The sequence below is a fragment of the Tyto alba genome, unplaced genomic scaffold, assembly GCF_018691265.1.
Source record: "Tyto alba isolate M040663 unplaced genomic scaffold, T.alba_DEE_v4.0 Super-Scaffold_16, whole genome shotgun sequence".
NCBI lineage: Eukaryota > Metazoa > Chordata > Aves > Strigiformes > Tytonidae > Tyto > Tyto alba.
This window is the reverse complement of record NW_024881278.1, coordinates 22,005,897-22,033,139: the sequence shown is the minus strand read 5'-3', so window position 1 is coordinate 22,033,139 and position 27,243 is coordinate 22,005,897. Positions and strand designations below refer to the sequence as shown.

Genomic DNA, 27,243 nt, shown 5'->3' with positions numbered 1-27,243 from the left:
TAAACTTCCAGTCCCAACCCTTTCTCTACACAGAAAGAAGCTCTCCCCCAGAGTAAAAGGCAGAAGACTGGGGGCTGAACTCATCAGTAGGTGGTTAGGCTGGAGCACCACAGTAGGATTAGTTCAAGCTGGAAGGGATCTCAGGAGGTCTCTAGCCCAACCTCCTCAAAGCAGGCTCAGCTATGAGCTCAAAGCAGGCTCAGATCAGAGTTTTATCCACTTGGGTTGTGAAAACTTCTAAGGACACAGATGACACAACCTCCCCAGGTACTTGCTCCACCACCTGACCTGACCTTTTTCATGGGAAAAAAATTTCTCCTCATGGCCATTCCTAGCTCATCTTCCCACTAAGCACCAGTGTCAAGAATCTGTCTGTCTTCTCAACAACCTCCCTCCAGTCACTAGAGGGTTGCTGTCTTCAGGTTAAACAAGCTCGAGTCCTTGCAGGGCAAGTGCTCTAGCCCCAACAAGGACATCTTTTAACCAAATAACAATGATAATAATAATGACTTGCCCAAAACAAAACTGCATAGCTTTTTTTTATTGTTTGTTTGGGGATTTTTGTTGGTTTTTGAACTTACTGGTCACATAAAATTTTATAAGCTGTTGATCAAATACAGTACGTGGATGCACCAGACAGCAGCTTCTGGCCATCACGTGCAAAGAACAAGGTACCTTTCTCTGGTACTGTACAGTAGGGATGCTTGAAACAAGATATTCTTTCTCCAAATGTATGCTTTGGTTCTCAGTGATAAACATTTTTATTCTTACTTTGTACAGAGGAGAAAAATGTTACCCCATACTGGAAACAGATTTTAAAATACAACTGCTATATTCACAAAATAAGCCACCAGAGAATGTGTTGTTAAAAGCAGAGAAAGGACATTCTTTAGTATCCTACTAACCAGAATTTGAGTCAATGCTGTAGAATATAGTCTCCTGTTCTCCAGTGTAATAAGAGCAACTGAGAAGACTCCAATCTTTGAATTAAGAGTCTAGAAAGACCAGAGCACTTGCCACAGGGAGAACAAACAAGGGTTTCACAGAACCATAGTATCATTTGAATCTGACAACTCTGATCATAGCTTTACTCCCAGAGACGCTCCTAGAAGTTGTAAGAGACTGCTAAAAGAAATCTGGTCTGTTTTTCCTCCAAAGTTACAGACTTCACTATGTGTGTAATCCAAGCAATTTAGCTAAACCACTACAAACAAAAGCAGCATAGATAAACAAAGCTTAGGCATTTTCAACCAGTTTTAAACTTTGTTTATATTTGTTTACTATAATTGTGGAAAGGATTTATGATTCAATGTATCTCAAGCTAGAAAAGGTTTAGTCTTTTAAAAAGTAAACATTCTTTTTATTCCAAAAATTAAAGAGAAATATAAAGTGGGGGGGGAGAAGGTATGCTGCATTATCCAAAGTTTGGCCTAAACACCAGGTTTTGGAGTATGCTTTATTCAAGCACAGAAAAAGGGTAACAGCAATGAAAGGGGAAAAAAAAAAAAATCCATTCTCACAAAAAAAAAAAATGCACATAGTTCTCCAATGAACACTAAGAAAAAATAAAAATGAGACAGTAGTCCATTCATACAGAACATGAGTTATCACAGTATAGAGAAAATGCAAGTAATTTGAATTTTTAATCTACTAGAATATATCAGTGTGTTTACATCAAAATAATTTAATATTTACAGAAGATGTGGAAGGGCTTTCACAGTTCAAAGAACTTTACTTTTCAGCCACTTTGTGACTTGTCTTCTGAAAGCTAATCTGAACTGGCATGTCTTCAGTCATTTGAATTGGATTTATATGCCAGTAACTTTTAAAACAAAGTAACTGATGATGTGTGAATCTTTGATTTTTCTACATTTTTTTTTTAATGGCTTTGGGGATTTTCCATGAACATAAAATATGCCTAACAACAACCTTCAAAGAGGTATACTTCCTTTGCATTAAAGGACAAATTTTACACATCAATGAAGTTAGCAATGCTTTCTATTTTATTATCTAATACTATTATTAGATGACATAGAACCTATTTTTTCTCAAGTGATCCTTAACAAAGTTGTCTAAATTCTTTCTTTTAATTTAAGGTGATTGCTCTAGGCTTTTAGTTTTAAAGCGTCATACATTATAGCATAATAATTTGAACATACAGATCATTAGCCACTTTTAAAAATACAGTCTGAAAAATTTACCTCAAAATTCTTAAATCTTCACAGAATCCTGTATTTTCCAAATATATCTATTTTATTCATTTTAAACATTGTTTAGATTTGTTTTCATGAATGAAAAGGCTTGACAGTGAGTGGATTAACTTCCAGGCTGTCAGCTTACGTAAAGACACAGTAACAGCTGAATTGTCTTTTTCTTTTCCTTGGGGGTCAGAAGACTACAGAAACATTTAGATAACAGTCAGTCAAAATGACAATAATTCAGATATTTTTATCCTCCTAAAACCAAACTCTTTTTTCCACCAACCACTGGAAATAAGTGCAGATTAATGCAACTAAACTGCCAAAGAAGTGCTCTGTATACCATCACATCTTCATTTTGTGGGCAGCTAGGTGTTTCTGAACCTTAATAACTTACGGACTACTACTGCATACTAGAGAGAGCAAGAAGACTGCATCACTTGCTGCACTTAGGGGATTGATGAGATGTGAGAAAAACAAGACAGTAACACACAGTGAAATCCTATCTTCATCACGTAAAAGAAAGATCTTCTACACATTTAACTGAAACAAGGATTTAACTCAAAGTTAAGCTCCAAAATAACTTAGTAACTTAACTTTTAATAAATACAGAATTTAAGTTTAGAACAAAATGAAGTAAAATTTCCATGGGAAAAACATTTACCTTATATGTAGTATTCACTCTTCCGTAATTAGGCTCTGTATTAAGTAATTTATGTACCAGAATTCAGTAGGAAAATACTTTCTGCCTGGCAGACAACTCCAGCTCATCCTGAAAACCCACCAAATCAACCAGCTACTTCAGAAGCACATCAATACTTCCTGGCTAATTGATACACACATTGAGACAGCCATTTTCTCTTAGTCCTTTGGGAAGCTTTTGAGCATATGAATGTCTTACAAATTTATTTGTTTCCCTAAGACAGGCACATTTTACAGGAAGAACTGTAGTGTATCATAGTCTAGTACCTTGTAACAAATCTGGAAAAGACTTCCTATAGTTTTTTTCTGGTTATTGAAAGAAAAATTGGAATAATAATAATAATGCAGGCGAGCTACTAAATAGCATCCATTGTACAAAAATCTGCCACTTGACAGAAATCAAATCATTCTTCTCTTATATAGTTTATTAAATACATCTTGTAGAAATAATGGGGGTTTTGTATGTAAGAAAAGGGATAGCAGAAAAAAAAAAAAAAAAAACAAAACAGCCCATGACAAATGGAAAACACAACATTTAAGGTTACAAATATACATATTTGGGGCATTCAGAACTCCTTTGACTTACTGCAAGTAATATTCCTGTCACATAATCTTTTCTTCTTAAGGAATAAATACCAAGATTCTTGCAAACAGTATCTACGTCTAGATACTTCTCAGGGAACTTTTCATTTTTTTTTTTTAGCACTCAATGTAGAGTGCATATTTCACTGACAAAACCAGCTCATTTTGCAGTTCACTATGTAAACATAATTGCAAACATAAGAAGACACAACTGCTCATGCTTCTTAAATAACATCCAAACACTAAATAAATATTGTACTTAAAATTTCGTTTGAAAGAATAAAGTTCCTGTGTAGCAACAGACTAAGACAAAGGTAGCTGTGCTAAATTATAAATAAATAAAGTAAAATTGTATAAATACCAGTGATTTTAAAGATATGCCAAAGCCTGAAACATTTGTTTCAGTCCTGCTACAAAACAGACAAGATGCTTGGATGGAAACCAGTATTTTAAAAAAAGACAACACAAAGACACACATTCTCTATGCAGAGCCTGTTTTAAAAGGCAGAGAAAGAATACATTTTTCGCTTATTTGTTACCATGTTATTATTCTCCAAAATGGGTTGGTCCTCAACATCATCTTTCCAGAAAGCCTATATCAAAGAACTAATTGGACCATACAATAAACAAACAAACTCTGAATGCCTAAATTGCATTATGCACAAAATGGAAACAATGTCTTTTCAACAGCTGTTCAAGTATCCTGTCTTTCTTCCTTCATATTATCTACTGGTATTCATTAATTTTCTAAGACCTACTATTTTACTTTCTCTGCCTCTATGCTGATTAGTTTAGTTCAGAAAGTCAGAATAAGTAATAATGCAAGATGAGGATTTTTTTTTTTGACTAATCGAAGATAATAGATTTACCTTCTGCAAGCATGTCTGGCACATCTGCTTGGTATCTAGGCCCCACTCTGATTTCTCCCTTGTCTGCCAAAAGCGTTTTCAGTGATGGATCATACACCAATGAATAAAAAAAAGTATCCTAAAAAAGAAGACATATTTGCAATAGCATAATGATTTTTAAAATTAGGTTTGTAAACCTGTATCACCTTCCATTTGGAAGTTATGAAAGTAACCACCCTTGCACACTTTTACAGAGTACAGGTTTGGTACATTAATCCTTATTTTAAATAAGGCAGATGTTTCATGAGTATTTTTAAATGGCTAATTGAAGCCTCTCTCATTGCTAGGAGTTATCTCAGAATAAAGCAATAATGAAAAGATTTATACACAAAAATATATCAATGGATTTGAAAAGAATTAATGTTAAATGCTTTCTGAATTTAACCTGTTTCCTCTCCTAAATACCTCCATCATACTGACTTTGCATTATAAATTAGTCTCAAAAAAGCATAAAACACTGTCAGTGTCTGAAAAGGGTTTACACAAAAATAGTATTGGCATATCTGGTCCAGTCACCTGAAGTATAGGGCAAGTCATGTTGTCAGAAACATTTTTACCAATTATCAGTGGTTTTGGCGTAGAAACTTAAAAATAAAGACATGCTAATTTCAGCTAAAAAACACTGCCCTCCTGATGTTATATTAAGACATTCAGAAGAAAATATGTTTATTTTTAAAGTATTTTGCAATATGATTATCTTCCAAATTCCTGGGGAATTTTCTTCCCCTCTCATAAAGCTACGTATCTTAAGTTCCCTCCACAGGAAATGAAAGGTGAGGAGATACCTTCCATACAATAATTCATAGCCCTTAAAATTAAACTCCTATGCTAAATTGATATCTACAGGACCCTCTCTTGCTCTCCTTGTCCATTGGCTATGGAAGATTCTTCTTTCTAGAACGCCTCTAGGGGAAAAAAAAAAATTAAAAAAAAAAAAAAAAAGGAGAAAATAAGGGAAAAAGAAAAAACAAACATGTGAATTCCCCCTCAAGTAGTTGCTACAGGAAAAAGTCTATATATTTTTCTTTTGGAAGATACCATATGAATTACTTCAAATTATTTATTTTCCAAATACAGCCATATTAATAATAAAGCCATCATTTAAGAGCATCGATTATGTTTTTATTCAATAAGATTTTAAAAATCAGTGTTTTCAACAACGTAATTTTTCTTATTCAATAAAATAAATTTTCAAAATAGTTTCCCCGTTTATTAAAAATACAGCCGCAAAAAACCCATAAACCCATCCCAATATTAACCCAAATAGAAGTCATATTACCTCTTTCTCCAGATATGAAAGCACAGACTCTGTCTCATTCAGAAGTGCAACACTGCACTTTCCCCTACACAAACACAAGGAAGAATCGTTACTTTGCAAAAAGTTCAAATTTTTTTTATGTCAAAAAGTTATTTACAAGAAAATGATCTAGACATACTTTAAATTTTTACATTAAAAATATAGTAAAATACACATTGCCATACTCTAAGATACCAAAATTAACATCAAAGCAACAAAATGAATGGTTATAGTGACCCAAGCACTCAAATACATAGAAATCCTGCCAAACTGGGAAATAGTTTCAGAAATAGAGAAGCACTGATGGAACAAGAAATATTATGGCAAACAATAAATACACATATGATTAATAAAAAGTCCTGGATGAATAAACATCACCTCCAAGTGGCTTACCTCCAGTAATTTCAGTGCCTGATTTGAAAACAAATAACCCAAGCTAGAAATAATATAAGGTTTTGCCCATGGCCTGTAAAAGTAAAGTACTTTTCTTTTTTGAATGGAATTATTTCCAATAATTAATCATGGAATTTTATTAATTTATTCTATGGCCACATTAAAATGCTAACTACCATATTTTTGTGCAGGTTGCCAGTAGAAAGCTTCCCGTTATTCAGTTGTGGTACAGATCTGCCGATGTAGAACACGTGTAGATAATGCAATAGGAGTTTGATCCCACTGCCCCCACCCCTTCCTCTCCCCCCTTTCTCATCCCCTTCCCCCCCAACATTCCTTTGGCCTCAAATTCCTGTGCCTTCAGCTTCTCTGCAAACAATCTGCAGAATTATTTTTAACAAATGGTATTTTGAAGAAACACACATGGATGTGGATGAAAAATGTTAAGTGTGCTGAATCATCTTGCTAGCAACTGGTATTAGTATGCTATCATTTTCAACTGAACTACCACTATATAATAATATATATTTATTACACCTTATATTCATCACCTTGTATTTCACGAACCTAAATTTTATTCAGTTTCTATCAGTTCAGTCTGTATTTACCAGGAGGTTCCAGTGGCCTTATAGCCATGGCTATAGGACCTCTGTCCAGAACACCCTTCTCCCATCTTCTCCCATGGAACCGACCAGCACCCAAACACAGAAAAGATAACTGTCTGCAGAAACTTCCTTGATTTTAAGGTAACACCAGAAGTTATTGTAAGAAACATGGTTCATTTCAGTGAATGTTGACTGTTAAGCTCAACCATAAGGATTAGATGCCAACTGTTTAAGGCTGATCATTAAGCAAACATATCTAGGTAATGTCTTATTCATTACCATTACACATCAAAGGAAATGGGGTTAAACCATGCATTAAGTCTGCAGTATATAACCTCCTGAATGTCTCTTCATCTCCGTATTTGTCAGGAGAACCACACCACCAAAGAGAAACGGTGGGAAGATGAGCAAGAAAAATCTGAGCACAATACACAACAGCAGAGGAAAAGACTCCTGCAGCAGAGAAACAGGAAAACTACTCTATATCCAGCCATGTGTTTGAATGGTTTTTGAAGCTTCTGGCCTTGAGAATTCCAGAACATCACCTCTAAAAATTAATTATATGTTGTGCCATAAAGTCAGTTTGTCAACTTTAACAGACTTTGTGTGTGTGTGTTGAGTGCTAAACAGGATCTTACATTTCCAGTTTGCTTCTATTCCATTTACCTATACTATGCTTTCTCTCCACAACAGCCTCTCTTATTTAATTCCAATTATTGCAGAGGCATTCCTTCACTGCAAGAGTGTTTTACTGACCTACCTTATACGTTATTGCTGGCAATTTGAAAAAATTCATTTTATTTCATTAAGAGACAAGATTAATCCCCCCGGCATGTTTTCTAGGTGAGTTTCTATTTTATGTTACATTTCTCTATACAGCATTTTAACCATCTAATGGCTGGAGTCACACAGGTAACATTTTGTATGCATATATGCATGGACTAGAGTCTCAAAAATGACAATACTACAGTACTAGACATACAGTAGCAGATACCACACTAAAATGAAAAAAAAAAAAAAAAAGCCATCTGAAAACAGGTAAAAGAAATTATCTGTATTACAGTTACCAGTTTCTATAATCTAGAAATCTCTAATAGTCATTACAAATTATTTAGAATCCTTACCAAACACATAAAAGCCTACCATTTATAAATATACTCTTTCTCTTTTCTTCAATCAGAGGAAAAATCCTCTCAACCTATGGTGAATGGTCTATTCGGTTGAACCAAGCATCTACCTCATTATATTGTCTCTGGCACCTCTCAATCATGGATGCCTAAGAAATAACTTAAGCGAATACAGATTTGCAGTGATACGTCCCTAAATATTCTCCAACCACCACTCCACTTTTCACCCTTTCTTCTAATACTAATAATTCTAATAACTGAAATTCCCTGGAGAGAAAGTTAATGTGGTTTAAAACACATTACAACAAGACTTGGAGTTCTTTCTCTATGGTATGTATCTAAACACCCTGAGCTTCTCTGGATAGAAGATTCTCCTCCTCACAGTGTTCTGGAACTTCACTCATTAATATTTTAAAACAATTTCAGATAATTGGGACAGATGGAATTGTATCAAATAAAAAATCAATATAATAGCATAAAATCTGACTACTCTAACAGAGTCAAGTGAAATAGAATATACACTGCATTTACCAGATTGTAAAATCAGCTGCACACCAATATAATATGATATTCTCTTTGCAAAGACACTGGGATTTCTGAAAGTTCTGAGTGTTATTTAGAGTGCCACAGTTTCATTGTTTTATTGCTGGAGTCTCCTGTCTGAAATGTGTCACAAAACCTAACCAAACTAAAGGTCAAAATTACAAAGAACTATGCAACTTCTGTGGAAAAAAAAAAAAAATGTTAAAAATTGGAAAGTTGTCTAATATTTATTGAGATATGAAACCTTCTTCCTCTCATCTGACTTTGATTCTCTGATTTAAGCTACACTCCTCCACCAAGCAGCATTCTTGGCTGAATGGGTATCAACAAGGTGAATTACTAGTAAATAGCATCAGGTGGTCCCAATGATGTTAAGATTACATATGTGGTTTTGACCTTTTCCTCAAGTTAAAAATATTCAGAAAAATTATTTTTACTTCCTACAGAACTAGGCAAAATTTATCTTGTATGAATGTGGAGGGAAAATTTCAGATACCTCAGCAATGTACAAAAAACTGCAAACAAAAAAATTAGTTAGCTTTTATGTCTTCAATTATAGTTTAATTCTGATGATACCAAATTGTCCCTTCAGAATTCTTCCTGCTCTTAGATGTATTTTTTATTTAAACTGGTCACAAATACAAATTTCTTCCACTGAGCTGACAACAATACCAACGAAACTTGTTATACTATTAAATCAGACTGCAATAAAAAGTAGTTTAGAGGTCTTGCAGTAAAAGAAGACAACAAAACTTGACTACATATACGCTTATGGTATTACCAGCCTCTATCATATAAACCACTCAGCATTCAATTGCTACCCCTTCTCCTAGGAACCAGAGCTACAACTCAAACTTGTTCCTTTCTTTAAAGTATCAACCATATGAAATCTGTCACGTTATATCTTCCTTTGTTCTCATCTGTTAAAAGCTCTTGTCTGCTTGTAATTTTTTCTGTTTCAGGTGACTCCGGTAGGCTGACAATTCCAGTTCTTTTAAGCCCATCAGCTAAGGGATGCCTAACAACCTGTTTCTCCATGCCTACAATATACTTCCACGCTTCAGTGAAGCCCTTCTGCTACAATACAGACATGAGACTCAAGCACTTTCCACAAAAATATTCTAAAAAACTACTTTGAAAAAAATGCCTTAATGATTTTGTAGAAAAGGATTTATTTAATGGCCCTAGTAGAAAGCCAGGACCATATAAGTCCCAACACAAACTGCATCAACAAACAGCTTCTACAAACCAAAGCACAGACAGCTAATGAGGATTATAGGGAAATGGCAAGACATAGTCATCACAGTAAGTAGAAGTCTCAGTGCAGTGAACATAAGGACCTAAGTACTTCCTTCCCCTCCTTGTTTTGGGGAGCTTTTTTTTTTTTTTTTTAATTTATCTTACTGTGGATCAAAGAAAAGGAGAATAAAAAAAAAGAACTAGAAAATAAATGTCAGCTTTGTGAGACATGCATAGACAAGACTGTCTTGGACAATTCAATAAGAAGCTAATGATAACACTCTGTATCAGATGTCAGATAACTCATGAGTCCCAAAGGAGAAATTTCAAAGAGAGTAAGCCGAGATAGGACCTAATAGGCCTTGAAAACTAAAGACAGAAGCGTGCCACGTTTGAATGAGACCCAATGGAGGAATGAAAAACACGCGGGAACGTAATTCAGACAAGACCATGAAAACAATCAATATTTAGAACGTGGAAGTACAAGACTGTCCTTACTAACCTGTTCCAGTGAAGACACAAGATGATGATAACCAGCTCAAGAATTTAAGCTGTACAGAAAAAGTTGTACCAAGGCCACTGTACAAGACAACATTACGAATTCACTATAGCTTGGTTAAACAACCTAGAGCAAAACACCAAATTCACCAGAAGATACACTTAATACGTATCTGGGAAAAAAGAAAATTAGACTTCTTATTTGTACTGTCTAGGTAATTGTCCTTTAATTTTTTTTCTTAAAAAAAAAAAAAAAAAATCAAAAATAGTTTCAGATCTTTGCCAAAATTTTAAAAACTGATGCAAACATTTGTCTTTTAAAGCTACCAAAACGAACTGAAATCAACAGCAACTGTTTTGATCTTTTAAAGTGGTTGTCTGTTTTGGCACAACCACCACCTTTAAACCAGTGGAAAGGTCCACTATTCCTGTTCTGCTATTCTTGCAGGCTATTTATTCATGTCTTCACTAGATGAGTAAGACATGAGAACAAATCTTATTTTAATAAGGATTCCTTCGTACAGGAGTCATGGAAACAAATATTACAGAAAAATTACAAAAGAAACAAAACACTTAACGCCTGTTAACCAGCACAAACCACAGGAGTGGTAAAAGCAACCTCATGGATTTGGTACCATGACATCTAAGTTTCCTGTTGGAACATAGATAAAGTTGGGGTGAGATTGATGCAGTGCAAGAACTCATTGCTCTGGGTTCCCACCAAGTCAGCGAAACTTACATCCAAATGACCAACATATATCAAGTTGAAGAAACAAAATAATACATGCAGGCATGACTCCACAGACTTTGAAATTCTGCTATTAATAATTATTAATTGCCCTCCTGAATATGGCGGAATGATGTTGGGTAATTCTGTACAGATATACCAATTGTCTCTTGCTGATCTTCATCAAGAAATGTTGGTGTGTCAGTAGAGAGTTGTAACACAGAAGTGTAAGTCACTAGCTAGACAGTCTGAAAATAAAACAAGACAGACCATTAGAAAATACTATGCTTGTGGGGAAAATCTGATTTGATTTTAGCATATGCTGTTACTTCAATGATAACCAGAGATTAAACTAAAAAGAAAGTGCATAATGAAGACGGATAGAAAGGTTCTGTGCAGGAGTAGAACTCAGGAGTAACCTTTCCCATATTCGGCATAAAGGGAAAGAACGGGAAAAAAAGGTACAGATATTGAGTAAAGGAGAGAGCTACCTTAAATAAAAAAGGTTTTTCCTGAACTGTCTTAAATGACAAAGTGTTTTAAAGACTTCCAATCAAACAACTACTGTCAGCCAAGTCTTAATCCCTTACAAGCTGTCTAAATAGCAATGATGATCACCAAACCACAGACTAGGAACTGTGGAGTCCAAAGACCTTCTGCTAATTATATGAAATCGATTCCCCAGTTATGGGAATCCAATATTAAGAGTACTTGTGTATTTTACTCTTAAAAGCAGTTTAAGGGGCACAGAATGATGCTGACAGAAACTTCTTAAAGTCTTTATAACAAATTTCAAGTTCTTCAGAATGCAGAGATATTAAAACTGGAGAGCAAGCTATTGCACAACACTAAAAACAAGAAAATAAAAGCATCATCATAGTGATTTAAATCTACAACAGACCCCTAACTAGAGTTTGACTTTAAAATTATTCAATCAATATCTAGAATTGACAGAAGAGAGATCTGCATTGTATCGATTCGCATTTAATTGGCTCTGCTCATCTACAAAGCCATTTCAAACACAACAACAACAAAAAAAAAAAAACCCACCCATTTGGTAGGTGAGTACTACTGGAACCTGTCACCCCAACACATATCAATCTCCCAAAGAGCACAAGGTTGCATATCCATGGCCAAAAGTTAGATAAATAAACTTGGTATTACGTGATTAACACATTCTTGATCAAATAAAATTAAAACTAGAATGCACAGCAAATTAATTTATGTACATCTAAACGAATCAGTAAATGTCTGACATCTAAACATATGCATCGATCATATGGATAGCCCAGGCTTTTTATGCTGTATGTGGCTTTTAGTAAAAAATTCAGTTTTAATCTTAATTAGAGCTGGAGTGCTGATTTTAAGCTCTCCAAATTGTTAAGATTTAAAGGCAGTCTCTTGGAGCAATCATGCACAACTGACATCAATATAAAAGTAATTTGTAGATAACATTCAAATTTTTTAACATTCAAATATTCTTAAGGTTCCAACTTTAATATAGTTGTTACCACTGTTATCTAGTCACAATCTGAACAGGACAAAGCATTCCCAATGTGAAACAAATTTACGAAAGACAAAACTAAAGAAGACTTTGCATTCAGTAACAATTTAAATAAACTACTATGTTGTTAGATGAAAAGCCAAAGCATTCAGCAACTTTACCAGAAGATCTCACCTTAATAGTTGTAGAAAATGTTAAAAGGTAAATGCATGGATCTATGAACGTACATACATTTGAAACAAGCTTTAACACATTATCACTTAAAACTCGAGTTACACTAGCATTGTTCCAGTGTACGTTACTGACTGTATCCCATGTTCTGTAGCTGATATGGGTCTGCAAGAAAACACTGAGTAGAAAGAACAATGCACTGAGTGCCACAGAGAAAGGTAAATGTTTTCTTGGTCTGGGCACAGTAACACTATGTGTTTTGGTATCTCAAATAAAGCACAAGCATATACATACTTTCTATAATCTATTGTAGGAAACTCAAGTCATTGATATTTTTCTTCTAGGGATAAATGTTAAAAAGTAAAAAAATTGTTACTTTTTAGCACAGGAGCAGCAATGCACATGTATTAAATAAAAACACAGGAGACTGGTTAGGAATGATTTTTTGTAGAATCATTTAGGCTGGAAAAGACCTTTAAAATCATCAAGTGCATTACAAGGTTGTTCTATTCAGAAGCAATGCACATCACTCCATGCAACTGAACTTCAAGCTTTGAACCATATGAAAGACTCCTGCTTTGTAATTATGTCACTAAAGCGAAATATGTACTGATTTTCAGGTATTTCAGTGACAACCTTCCACTGGTAAATACACTTTTTCTTATACTGTTACTAGTACTGGCAATTGACCACAAATGAAATCAAGATTCTGGCCCAGGCTGAATTTTCATCTTAATTCATATAAGAATTCTCCAAATTCTATTGAAAAAGTAAAAATAAATTAAAAAAAAAAATAAAAATGAGACATGCTTCAAAACTGCTTCAAACGTCCCTTTGCTCTAAATAAACTCAATCCAGAATGGAAGAATTCCTTTCTTAACCATCCAAATCACCAGGTAAGCACATGCCTATGCAAAGTAGCTTCACTCTTTATCCAGTCTGATTTGTGCCAGAAAATAAATCAGGCTTATAAGGCTCAAAGTAAGCTTTTAAAAATTATCTACTGTATCTCATATATATATATTTATATATACATACACACAAGGTATATAAATGCATATACACACCGCCTCCCGTATGCCATGAACTTCTAGTTTGTCAAGAATGCGAAAACCAGAAATCCTGAGGTAGTTACCTACTTAAGGTAGTAATGCATAAAAAAGTTGCAACACTTCTTTTATAAAATGACCTGCCCCATCTGTCTTGAGCTTCAGACCATTTGGTGTGTTTTAAATGAAAGAAGCCCACATTCAGGAAAAAGTATTTGTCTAGACCTCAGTTGTTTGAAGTAGCAATATTTGCAAGTCCTGATGATATCATGAAGAAGAAAGCACAGCATAAAGCAAGCTGTATGATAAAACGAAGTCATTTATTAGGCACTGAAAAAGCATTGCATGCTTATAGGTAGTTTGTAAACACTACACGTTTTTATAAACTGCACATATTTATGCTACTTTTTCTAAAATGTCTACAAGGTGGTACCAACCAAAGTTTCTTTAGTCTACCCTGGAGCCAGGGTAAACTGTAACAAAAAAAAAAAGCACACCAAAAAAATACCCCAAGAAACAAAACAAAATGAAACAAACTAACAACAACAACAACAACAAGTCACCATAAAACCACAACAATGAAAAAAAAAAAAACCTCAAACAAACAAAACCAAAAAACACCAAACTCTAAAAAAAAAAAAAAAATTTACACTGTGTTCTTGACTACATTACTGATCAGAATGATGTCAAAAGATACAGAGAAAAAAAAGAGTAAAAACGTATTAAACTAATACAGAGAAAAGTTTCAGAACTGAGTTATAGCTTGATACTTCAGAAGATTAAGTACACTTTTTGTATACCTGCATGTGAAAATACTTCTTAATAAAAATTAAAAAGGTCCTCTCGTGATCGGATCATTTGAAAGCCCTTTAATGTCACACATGACCAGGCATTCTGCAAAAATACTCACCTTCACCCCATTCAGATTAATCAGCTTTTAAATAAAATGATCTCATACAATTACAATCTTTAAAAGGCTCATGAAGCCCTTTCTGTGTGGGAACGGAAGTAATAAACCAAGCCAAAAACATCTTAAAATAGTTTGGGATTTTTTGTTTTGTTTTTTTGTTCTTTAAATAAAAGGTATGTATGAGAAGGATTCATAAGTTAGAAAAAAATGAAGATGTCAGAATCAAAGTTCAGGAAGTTTTTCTGAATTAAGGCCATAATTATATAGAAAGCTTGAATTTGCTGCTTATGTCAAACAACACATATAATCCTCTAAGAAATATAACAGTTCATCCAACAACAGTTTAAATAAATACTCCACATTAAAGATTAAGGTGTTGATTTATTACAGTTATTTGAAAGATCTCTGTAATGACGAACATGCACATAATGCACAACAACCATACACAGCCATGTTGAGTCCAGAAATCGAGGTCAGCAAGAAATTTCAGCATCTTGAAATTGTATCCGAGAAAAGCACAAAGTATTCAGTGAAAACAAGAGTCTCCAGCAGGATCAAAAAAAAAAAGTAAATACTGTGTGACCAGAATCCCTGCACTTATATAAAAAAAAAAAAAAAAAGTAGGGCAGTACAACACACATGTAATTACCAATTGGTAAAACTATAAATATAGTAAATTATCCACTAGTTGGAAGTCTGTCATGCAAGCATGGATGTCTCACTGAAACATACAATTTAATTCAAGCACAAGCAGTTGGAATCACATCAACAGATACTGCACAAAATTGTGTGGCCTCTATCAGGTAAAAGAGCATCCCATATAGCTCTTCTTTGGTCCTAGGGAAGGACTCTTAAAAACTTGCAATTCAAATTATAATTTACCAGAAAGATTGTTGAACAAAAGTAATTTAGCAAATTTAATTTTTATTTACTCAAGATAAATATTTGTCACCTTGCTGTAATTAAGAAGGAATTTTGATAAACCAGTAGTTTATTCTTTAACCTAACAAACCCCACACAACTGTATCAACTAAATCGCCAACATTATAGCAACCGAAACAATTATATAACTGAAATCTTATTTCCCCTTCACAAATGGCCACCACTCTTTGAAACTCTTCTCCATTCTCAAACTGTTTCGACTTTAGTCAAATGAGTTCATATTTCTTTTTGTTTGTTTGTTTTTAAAAGGCATTAGGGCTACTCCAGTATAGAGCAGCCCAAAAGATTCACACCTGATTTCTATTATGACAGCTGAGAATGCTTGGCTTACGTATGCTTTCCAAACACTTGAAAAAAATAAATAAGAATAAATAATAAGAATAAATAATAATACCACAAAAAAACACAACCCCAAGACTGAAACACAGTTGCTGGCAAACAAGAACTAAGCAAAGACAATGAAATGGCAAGATGAATCCTGATGAATAAATAAATTCTTCTACAGAACTCTTATGAAGTATTAAATTTAAAATCAGTTACAAATGAGCTTAGAAGTCAACTCAACCTTTTACAGCAATCTAAATGTGTTTATCACCTATTAACCCTTGAGACCTTAAGAATGAAAAATAAATGTAAAGCCCAAGTCAGCTAACCATTTGCAGATCTTTATACAAGGGACCCATTTATATCATGTGCTAAGTTTTACAGTGAATTTTACAACACTACCAAAGAATTTCACCTTTATGACAACTTTCAAAAATCTTTCCCCCCTGTGCCTTCTCATGCCTCTACAAAACGCTACATTTCGTAATTGCTCAAATCTGTGAAAACCCAAGTTAAAGTACACAGCACTTGGGCTCAACTCAGCCGCTCTCTGGGAGTGGCATTACTGAGAGGAGCCATCCTCACAAATTCTGGGTGCACTCATTGTGTGGAGCATTCAGTGAGCCTGGCTGGCAGTGTAACTTTGTTACAAGGACATCGAGGGATTACAGTGACAGGCAAAACTGCATCTGTAACATGCAGGGTTTTGCAAGGAAGGAGATAATTCACCAGAGGGGTGCTACTAACTTTAAACTTTTGAGCAGAAAGGGGAGGGAACAGTTTCACTTAAAACTTCACAAGTAGTCACTAAGGTAACAAGCCTCGTTTTTGAGACCCAAACTAGTACATCAGCTTGTATTGTGCCACACACCATCACTCCAGAATGGTGCTGCACTGAGCTGGGCAGTTTTACCTTCTTAAATACATCCCACTGCAGGAACACTGTGCCCACAAGCCAGCGTTGCCATGTCTCATTACTACTACACTACCTGCTTCTAATTCTTTTCTCTATCTGGTGCTTTTTTTTGTGCCAAAACTTATACTACTTCCTAAAGCTACTAAAATGGCATAGTGACACCTAATGTAAAGAGGAAACAAGATGAACTCTATAAAATTCCAATATTTATAACAAAACAAATTATATCTCAAGAGAGATACATATAATGTACACAGCAAAATAAAAGCAAGAGAATAAGGAATGAAACTGCATTTCAGTAATTCAAACACAAAGTACATCAGAATTATTCAAAACTCAACGTTACAGACCAAAAAGCTTCAGAATTAGATTTGCACATCAAAGAAATCTAACCTGCTAAAAAAATTGCAAGGCATCTCAACTATGAAGTTGTGGCACCAGGTGTATAAAGGAGACATTACTATATTCCTAACTGTGAATTAGAATAAAAGTAATCTCGTTGCAGTTTGGAGGGGGCGTTGGGCAACTGTATGTCTTCTAAACTAAATGGCAGAGAAAATAAAAAAGAATACAGTTAAGAAAAGAAGATGAAACAAAAACAGTAAAAGTGTATCAGTAAAAATTAAATTAAAATATACCACAACAGGTAAAATTATTTTATTCCCTTAAATTACAAGCAGAAGGGCAACCAAACTCCATTTCTCTTCTTGGCTGAAGATGTCAGTAAAAGTTCAAGATCTGTAGCTGCCAAAAGCAACTGTAGATGATTCACCTTCCTCCATTCTCTTAAAATCACTTTTAGCTTTCTCCTCTTCCTTCCAAAGCAACTGAGCTTTTGTATTCTTACTCTTGAGAGAACTGATCGTCATTCTCCACTGTCGTGGTTTGAGCCTGGTCAACAGCCCAACACCACAGAGCCACTCACTCCCCCTTCTCTTCCAGCAATGAGAAGGGACAGATGAGCCAGGCTTGGGATTGGAGATAGGACTGGAAGGGGCAGATCACCCATTATAGTCACAAGCAAAAGGCAGACTCGTTAGGGGAAGAAAAAAAGAACATACACTTATTACAGACACTAACAACACTTAATAGAATAGGTCAGTGAGAAGCATTGCCACATCTTAAGATCACCTTCCCCCCACCCCTCCCTTCTTCCCGGGCTCAGCTCTGCTCCCAATATCTCTACCTCCTCCCCACAGCAGCACAAGGGCAGGGAATGGGAGGTACAGCCAGTGCTTCTGCTTCTTCCATCTTCAGTGGGGGGAGCTTCTGGAACTTCTTCCCCCTGCTCCATTGTGGTCCCCCTCTCACAGGAGACAGTCCTCCACAAACTTCCTCCGATGAGAGTCCCTTCCACAGGCCGCAGCGCTCCCCACACTGCTCCGTCGTGGGACACCAACTCTCTCCAACTGGAGTCCCTCCCATGGCTGCAGCTCTTCCCGAGCTGCTCCAGCATGGGACACCCCCGCATGCTGCAAGCCTCCCAGCACTGAATTACAGCAGCGCGGCTACCTTTTCCCACGAGACCCCAGCCTTCTTCAGGCACAGCACCTTGATCATCCATGTGAAAAACACAGGCCATAAATCAATGTCTGTTCCACCGTAGATCTTCATGGGTGGCAGGGGGGGCCGCCCTGCCGTCTCACCACAGGATACAGGGGGGTCTCTGCTCCGGCACACCTCCCCCCTCCTTTCTTCCTCCGTTCCTCCACTGACCTTGGTGTTCACGCAGCTGCAGCAACTCCTCCTCACAAGTCCGACTGCTCATCACCACGTCCCTTCTTAAATACGTTTTCACAGAGGTGCAGCCCATTGTTTCAGTTTTGGTGCAGAGGTGGAGCTGACTTGGAGCTTGGAGAAACTTCTCACAGGGGTACCCCTGTAGCCCCCTGCCTTGCTACCAAAAAACCCCACCACTCACTCAAACCCAGGACATCCACTCTATTCCACTGTACCATTTATTGTCTCCTGTAAATTCAATTGTTCCTATCCAGGGTCTAAAACTGCAGGTGGTACGAGCAAAGGCCCACAGAATAGAACTACTCAGACTTTTATTGCATGAGAGTCTGCTAGCTTTCTATATGGAGATGACTGGCTTGGTAGACCAGTGACAGCAGTGAACATTGTCCACCCTGACTTTAGCAAGGCCTTCAGTGTGTTCAGTAGTGTCCTTTAACCAGATTGGCAACATATAGGCTAGGTAAGTAGACAGTATGGTTGGAAAAAAACCTAGCTGGATCACAAGGCTGAAAATGTAATGAGTGGTACAAAGTCCAGCTGGCAGCTGATTACTGGGGGCATCCCCCAAGTGCCAATACTGGGGCCAACAGTTTAACATCTTTATTAAGAATCTGAACAAGTTAACTGGATACACTTCCAGCAAGTCTGCAGATGATACTAAACTGGATTTGTTCACGCTTAATGTATGACAATTAAAGGGAGAAATCCTACTGCTGTCTTCAATTACATAATGAAAAGATACGTAAGATGGAGTCAGGCTCCTTTCAGAGAAGCACAATGATAGGACAAGAGGCAGTGGACAGTTTCAACAGGGGAAACCCCAATTAGATGCTGGGAAAAAAACTTTCACAACAATGGTGGTCAAACACTGAAACAGACACCCAAAGAGGCTGTGAACTCCCCATTCTTGGGATATTCTAGAGTACTGACAGGAAAAAGTTGGAGGAGTACCACATTCACAACATTTCTATCCTTTTTACAGGATAAGCTAATTAATACTAGTTATGAAAACTACTGAGAATCACAAAATCTGAACATTAGTAAGTTAAAAAGCTAAATAAGGAATATTTTCCCATTTGTTGTCTTCCTTGTTTCTCTTTATAATAGAGGTAAGATTGTTAAAATGTCGTTAGACTACATAAAGCTTGTTCCAGAATTCGTCTGGTAACGGCCTTAGTAACACATGACAGCATAGCCCTACAGCATTCATCTGTTCTGAAAAGTAGATGCAAGTCATTGCGTGCTGTGCAGTGCTGCATGTACTATGAATTCACGTGTTTTTCTGGCTTCTTTGTGATGTACTGGAGAACGTCTATTGTATTTGCTCCCTGAATTGTGAGGTGAGAAGACATTTACAGTACTTCTATGCAATCTTCCCTCTATGAAGAGAACGCTCTATTTCAGTATCTAAATGTCAAAATAAAAGAAACTGTGCAGGATTATTATCTCTATCCTGTAGTTGGAGAAGCAGAGATTTGACAGTTAAATGACTTTTTCAAAGTCAGAGAACAAGTAGCTAAATCAAGCACAAGAAATTAATACAAAAATTTTCAACTTCCAGTTTTTGTGTTGGCCATGAGAAAGATAAGCCACACGTTTGCCAATGAGAGAGAAAATACACAGGTACATATGAAGTGTTTCCCCTATTGGAGCATCTACACTTTTTTTTTTTGGTCGCCTCTAGTCATTTAAGGTCTGAAATGGCTTAGGGGAGCCGGATGTAATGAGAAAACTAGAATTCCTTCAGAATGGAATGTATGAGACCTTGTTTTACACTTACTACACTCCCCTCACCACTGTGCTCTTTCTTTTTCATTTCTAGGTACATCATTCCTGCCCCACCCCAACACAAAAAGAATCTGCTTGACTGCTAAATAGGAGATGACCTGAGCACTTGCATCATTTACAGAAAGAAATCAACAAACCCTTTTTTGGGCTATAGCAAGCCTCTTCCTACATTAGCATTAGGGCAATTTAAAACAATATTTGAAATGGTTTTGCAACATTTAGCCAAACTCAATCATGACTTCTTCACATTTACTGAAATAAGTTGGGTAATTTTATTTTTAAATGCATGCAGCCCTAAATTGCAGATCTGACCACTGAGGCACTGCCTACTTTCCAAGCCCATCTGTGGTTTCCCTGGCCAGACAAAACAGTCAAAGTTCCTCCAGTCAGCAGAAGAATAATTAAAAACACAACTCTTCCAAAGTAGGAACAGACTGACTTTATACCACATTATCAACTGATGCTCCAACTGGCAAGCCAGAGCTCTGAGACTCTTGTCCCTTCCAAGGCTCAAACATGAAGTAACAGAAGGAAAACCAAAAGGCAGTTCCAAAGCAGCTTGTGGAACAACCTGGCACAACTCAGCTGTGATCAATCACATCCTGTTGCAAGACAAAGGCTGTAGTGTTCAAGCAGGTGGGCATGGGCAGAATACACAGATAAATGGTATTTACTTTTTCTTACCTGATATGCGTTGCCGGAAGGGACTCATACTGGCGAGAAAGGAAGAGCTCTCTGTGCTTCAACTGATGTTTCTGTTTATCAGTCAAATCAACCTCAATTGTAGTTTCAGACTCTTCTTCAACTTCTTCTGCAGAGAAGCAGAGCGTAGGTCGAAATTAACTCCGTTGCATAACACCATTGCAGGCATTTCACTTGACATTTCCCCCACCCCTTAGTAACCTCCCTTAGTATTTAAAAGAAAGGATGAGTTTAACAAGACCACAGTTTATGTAACTTCACAGAATATTAAGTATTTTCAATTCTATACCTTCTACTTGAACTCTTCAGAAAAATCATGCACCTCTCCTACGGTACTACGCATTGATGTCTTTCACACAGCCGTAAGAACAATCCTGACAACATTACTCATTCTGTTTTCATCTTCTTTCATCTGTTTTTCCTCCAGCAGTACCTTTTGCTTGCTGACCAGTTCTGGTTTAGATTTTATGTTGCCAATATTGGTATTACTAAAACTTTTACAGAAGTCTTAGGGGAAAGCATACCTTCTATGAAGAGAAACTTACTAAACACAGTCGCAGTCTAAGACTGCCAAATCGCAGTCTAAGAAAACCGAAAAAGCCTACTGCCTTCCATTATGTCAACCTTACTATTAACTGACATCAAACAGTTTATTTTCATATTTAAATAAGATTTAAAATTATTTCTATTTTAAGCAAGACAGCACTATTTAATCTAGAACACAGCATCTATAACAGCAAACTGTAAATTATACAGTTCTTTTTGAAGGATATTTTCAGTTGAAAACTGTCTTTTACAGTTAGTCTAATCTGAAATTCCCTAGTATTACCTCATATATGGTAAGACCAAGAAAGTAATTCCCTTTTAACAATTTAAACCAACTGTAAACTGGGAAAATAAAGGAAGAAATAAAAGCAGATACTAGAAAGCATCACATACAGAATTAAGGAGCAATATTCCAATGTTCACAGTGGTTGCTAACATGTCATTCAATGACAGGCTCTCCAAAATGGTTACCCTAGGATCTTCAAGGCCAAAACCTGCCTTCCTAGGGGATGCCTGGGACAAGTAGAACTTGTATCTATACTTCCTCTAGCTCCCCAGAAAGGACAAAAAGTCTCCATGAATACTGTATGTAAAAATACAGACACTTTAAAAACTTATCTGGGGTTTGGCATTTTTCTACCTGCTAAATTATCCATCGGCTGCAAAACCAAGAGTACTTCATAAAATATGTCTCAGAAATTAAACAACAAAACCTCAGCATTAGGTAGTATTTCACATAACTATCTATAACAGATCACCTCATCTGCTCCTTCAGCAATAACCATTTTTACAAACAACCTACAGACACCACCTCAAAATGAAGCCTGCCTGCATCCTCATGGCAACCACAGTTCTCTCCAAGTGCAATACTTTATTATTTTATTTTTTTAAATCATGCCAGTGTGGAGCTCACTCCACTTTTAATAGTTCTTTCCACAAAAGTGATAAAACAATACACTCCAATATAACCAGCTTCAAGCACAATTCCATCCACTTGTATGTCTATCTTGCAGTAGACACTCCTTCCCACCACCACACCCCACCACCACACACCCCCCAGTTACCTTCCTCGTTATGACATGCTTTGTGGGGAGATAGAATAACAAAAAAACAAACAAACAAACAAAAACAAAACAAAACAAACAAACAAAAAAAAAAAAAAAAAAAAAAAAGAAAACAAGACTCCCTAGTCTCACCTCCTCACAGCCTCACCTGACATATACAGGTTCAAGTCAGACCACAACTCAGTTCAGAATTATTCTGGCATCTATAATAGTAACAATGAATAAAGCTTAAAAAAATCTGTGCAAACGCAAAGCATTTTCTTAATTAAGCAAGTTATTACAGAAAAAAAAATAGAAATTAATGTTGAAAGGTTTCTGTTTCAAGCAATTAATAGCTACGACTGTTTATTACAGTAAGTGATCATTAAAAGCTACACTTGTATTTCAAAGTTCAATCATTAATATTTCTTCTTAAAATACCAAGACATGTCAGCGCTTGCTTTATTGGTTTGTTGGGTTTTTGTTTTGTTTTGTTTTTTTTTTTAAATAAATGTACTGCTTGTAGTATTCTACAGGTCCAAAATTCTCTGTTGGCTATTTATCTCCTCTCTCTTTCCTGAAAAATATCAAAGCAAGGTAATCTTGTGTTATAACCATCTGATAGAAGCTGACAAAAAGCAGCCTATTATAAAGCAATTTAAGCATCCAAACACAGTTGTCTGGGACCATTTTATATTGACATATCCAAAACATCTCACTGCAGATACGGCACAAAACACAGGCAAGTATGTGCCATTTTTAGGTGGCTGCACAGAGCCAAAGATGATCTTCCAGGGAGTTTAAAATGGCTTTAGGCACCTATGCTCAAGTATCTTAACAGCTCCCTAGGAGCAAGAAATTAAATTAAAAAATAATTTTAAAAGACCCCAAAACTTTAATCACATATTTATTGTACTAATCTTACATAAAACAAGAAAGTGTTGATCCAAGAGCCCAAAGCTGAAATTAAATGTCTCTTACGCACATCTCAAACACACTTAAACACTCCAAACCTAAACATGAAACAAGGTAACTTATTCTGCTGTATTTTTAGAAATAAAATATACATATTTTAGTCATGATTATCTGACAAGCTCAGTAGTAAGTAGAACAAACTAAGGCCAGACAAAGAACAGTTCTGCTCTTAACACTATATAATTTATCACCGGGATAATTTTACAATTTTCTTCTTCAGCATTATAAAATAAAAGTAATGCTAACAGTAGGATTACAATTTAGTAAAACAAGTAATAGTTTGCCTCAGCAATAACGCAAACCTGTACCAGGGAAGGAAACACTGGCTAGCATAAAGAAGTGAGGAAAATAAATTTGCTTGATGGTAAATACAAATACAAAACCAATTTGCTTAATGGCAAGACGAAGAATTCTGCATCTGAACAAACCTTTAAACAGCTGCTTTCGAAACAGGTTTTTGCACAGATCAGGCCTTAACACCTATTAGAAGAAAAATGGTGATGAACTTCCAGTACCTTTAGAGATCTCTTCACTTTCTTGACTCACATTTGCAGCATTTGTGAAATTTAATTTGCCATCCAAGGAAAGATTATTCCTGTCAAAAGGATTGAAATGGAAAGTACCTACAGGAAATCATAAAGTAGCACTAAGCTAAGCAAATTTTCATCACTCAGGAAGAGAAATAAAGCAATGGCTCAGCATGAGCAAGTATTTTAATGGAGTAATATAGAGATTACATATACAGGCCTCATTGTTCCATGATTAGAGAGAAAACAAAATTATATTTAAAATTGTTCAGCCTAAAAGCAATATGAAAGTCTTAGGTATGACTACAAAGATGAATACAATCAGTCTTTGAAAATGACACAATCCCTTTTAGGCCTTGGGTGAAATTTAAGATAATGCTGTTTTGTAGTACTTTTCCTGGTTTACAAGAAATATTTCATTATTTAAAGGAAAAATCCTGGAAAGCAAAAGCAGGCATCTCCAGTGATGTTTTAAAGCTTTGCGTCTATTATACATGAGCTTTCTAATCAGCAATTGTAAATACTTAATCTGCTCCTGAAAACCAGAACAATCTGTTGATACTTTCAGTAGCAGTGCTGCAGACTTCCCTTTCCCTTTCTGCCTCTGATGTAAATAAGGGTTAACTGACTCAATCAAGCAATGCATACTGGGAAGAAACTCATTCTACATAAGCATTACTACTTTTAAAAACATAATGAACTCTGTTTTTTTTTTTTCTTCCTCTTCCATTTAATTCACGGGATTCACTGTTGGAAAATGGTGGTGTTAGTGAGTCTGAGAAGAGACAATTGTCCATGCCACCCAAACTTTGCATGCAGTGTCTTTGTTTAGTTAAGTAATGTGATGACTCAAGCTTGCCACTAGGAAGAACTGCTTGTTTTTACAACTAAAATCAAAATAAACTGAGAGCAAGTCTCTAGAAACACAATATTCCCATTTAATATAAAATGGTTTAAAAATAACTTAAAAAAAAAAAATCCTGAAAGACACTTAAAGATTTAAATGCAACTCAAACCACTCTAGAAACCACAAGTTAGCAAACAGGTTACATTCCTCTAACATATTACTCTTCCTTAACTAAATCAAAATAACCCACCACGTGCTCCCCTTGTCTACAGCAACAATAAGTGAGATTAGTTTAAACACTGAAGGCTACCTTGAGGGAGGACTAAACCTGCAGTTTTAAAAGGAAGAAGAAACTTCTCCCTCTCTTGACTAGTACTAAACTGCTGACAAAGTTATTTTCAGCTAGAGGTTGGCTAGGTCACAAAACCATGGAAACACAGAGTCATTCAGGCTGGAAGGGACCTCTGGAGGTCTCTGGTACAAACTTCTCCTCAAGCCAGGCTCAGCTGTGAGTTCAGCCAATGTTACTCAGCATTTTATTCAGTTGGGTCTTGCAAACCTCCAAGGACAGAAACCACAAAACTTCTCCAGCAACCCAATCACAGTGAAAACGTTTTTCCTTATATCAAGTGCCCATCATGGTGACTTCTGTTGAATTTGCTCCAATTTATCACTAACTTTCCTGTATCAGGGGCCTAAAACTGGATGCAGTACCTAAACATGATGTAACAAGTGCTGAATAATCAGGGAGGATAATCACTTGCCTGGATCTACTGGCTATGTGCCTGGTGATACAGTCCAGGATGCTGTTGGCCAACTTTGCTGTCAGTGAGTTGCTGTCTGCCAGCACCCCCAGGGCCTTTCCTGCAAAGCTGCTCCCCCAAGCCCCTCTGTCCTCAGCCTGTATCCCTGCCAGGGGCTCTTCCTTCCCAGGTCCAAGACTTGGCATTTGCCCCTGCTGAATACCTTCAGGTTCTCAACAGACCATGCCTCCTGCTTTCTAAGAATCCCTGGCTACCAGCTCTTCCCTCAAGCATATCATCTGGTCACCCCCCCCCAGTGTGGTGTCACCTGAGAACATGATGAGAAGGCACCACATTGCCTGCTCCAGTCACGGATGAAGCCAGGTCCCCCTACAGAACCCTGTGGGATTCCGCACACACTATGAATCCTTAAACACCACCATTTGACTCAGACCATATAATTAGTTTTTTATTCACCTAGTTGTCCCTAAATCCAGAGAAATTCCAATTCCTTGGCATGGTGTGCCTCCCAAAAATGCTAGTGCTGAGACAAAAGAAAAAAAGCAAGAATAACATTTACAGTGCGAAGACATGATGGGAAAAACCCAAACCACTCCTTTCAACAGCAGCATAGACCGATGCTAAATTAAATCAGCAGTGTAACCAAAAACTGAGGCGCGTTAACTTCCTACTTCTTAAACTTAATTACTTCCAATTTTGAAACCATATCTCAGCTTAGCTGCATCCGGCTTATGCAAGCTTAGATGGAGAGAATTAAATCACTACTACAATTTGTGGAGTTACAGTAGTTTCACCAAGTTTGTTAAGCTACCTTTAAAATTATATCAGATCAGTGTAAATTTCAGTTCAAAGAATGCCACTAAGCCTTACTTTCAGAACAGTTTCTAAACATTTTTCCTTTCCTGTATATCTTTTACTTCTATACTCAGCGCAAAAACTATATACCTTGTAGGTATCACCAACATATTTTGAAATCTACAGATAAAAAGCTGAGAATGCTGAACAGCAGCAAGTTTACCACACACATCAAAGGAAAGACGGCTGTGCGTAAGTCTCTTTTAAGCTTAGCTGGTTCTGGCAAAAACATCAAGTGCGCATTTGGCAGTTAAATGTTACAGCAGTAAGAACTGTAAGTACAGATTTTGAGGAGATGGAGTAAATCTATTTACTGCCAAATTAGGTATAAAAGATAAACATTAAGTCTAATCATCTGAAGAACTCTATTCAGACTGGGAATGAAGAACTCTTAGGTGATCATTTAGCCAACTTGCTCATCTTCCTGAGGCTTCTTGCCACATGTATTGTACGAACTCAGTTGTGGTATTTAACCCCGCAGTGCTGTACTAAAGCAGTTTAATCAACTTTGTGAGCCAGACTGTGCATGGTTATACTGTCAATTTGACTGAGAAAGTGTTTACCAAAGCTGAATTAATTCACTTTACTTACACCACGTCTGTTAGTACAATGTTCAGATGGCTGTTAGAATATATAACATCAATTTGATATTTGCTGTTACTGTCAAGATAGGATTAGAAATCTAAAGCACAATTTGCATGGATTATGAGTCATTCAGCATGTTACTATCTAAAGTGTGAATCTGAGCAATTCTGCAGGTAGAAGAAAAAAGACTGATCAGTTGTGTTCACAGAGAACAGGTGTACTTTTAATTCCTACTG

General features: G+C 36.3%; 1 protein-coding gene across 7 annotated transcripts in view; it reads right to left on the bottom strand.

Moving 5' to 3' along the window:
• The window catches only part of MTA3 (metastasis associated 1 family member 3), a 141,787-nt gene that overhangs the window by 97,240 nt on the left and 17,304 nt on the right, over positions 1 to 27,243 (bottom strand). For all 7 annotated transcript variants that reach the window (XM_032989299.2, XM_032989297.2, XM_042789615.1 and 4 more), the window contains 3 exons: positions 20,848 to 20,974; positions 5,670 to 5,733; positions 4,352 to 4,469 (listed from right to left, as the gene is read on the bottom strand). In XM_032989299.2, the coding sequence (XP_032845190.1) occupies positions 4,352 to 4,469; positions 5,670 to 5,733; positions 20,848 to 20,974 (309 nt within the window). The remainder of the gene's footprint in view (positions 1 to 4,351; positions 4,470 to 5,669; positions 5,734 to 20,847; positions 20,975 to 27,243) is intronic.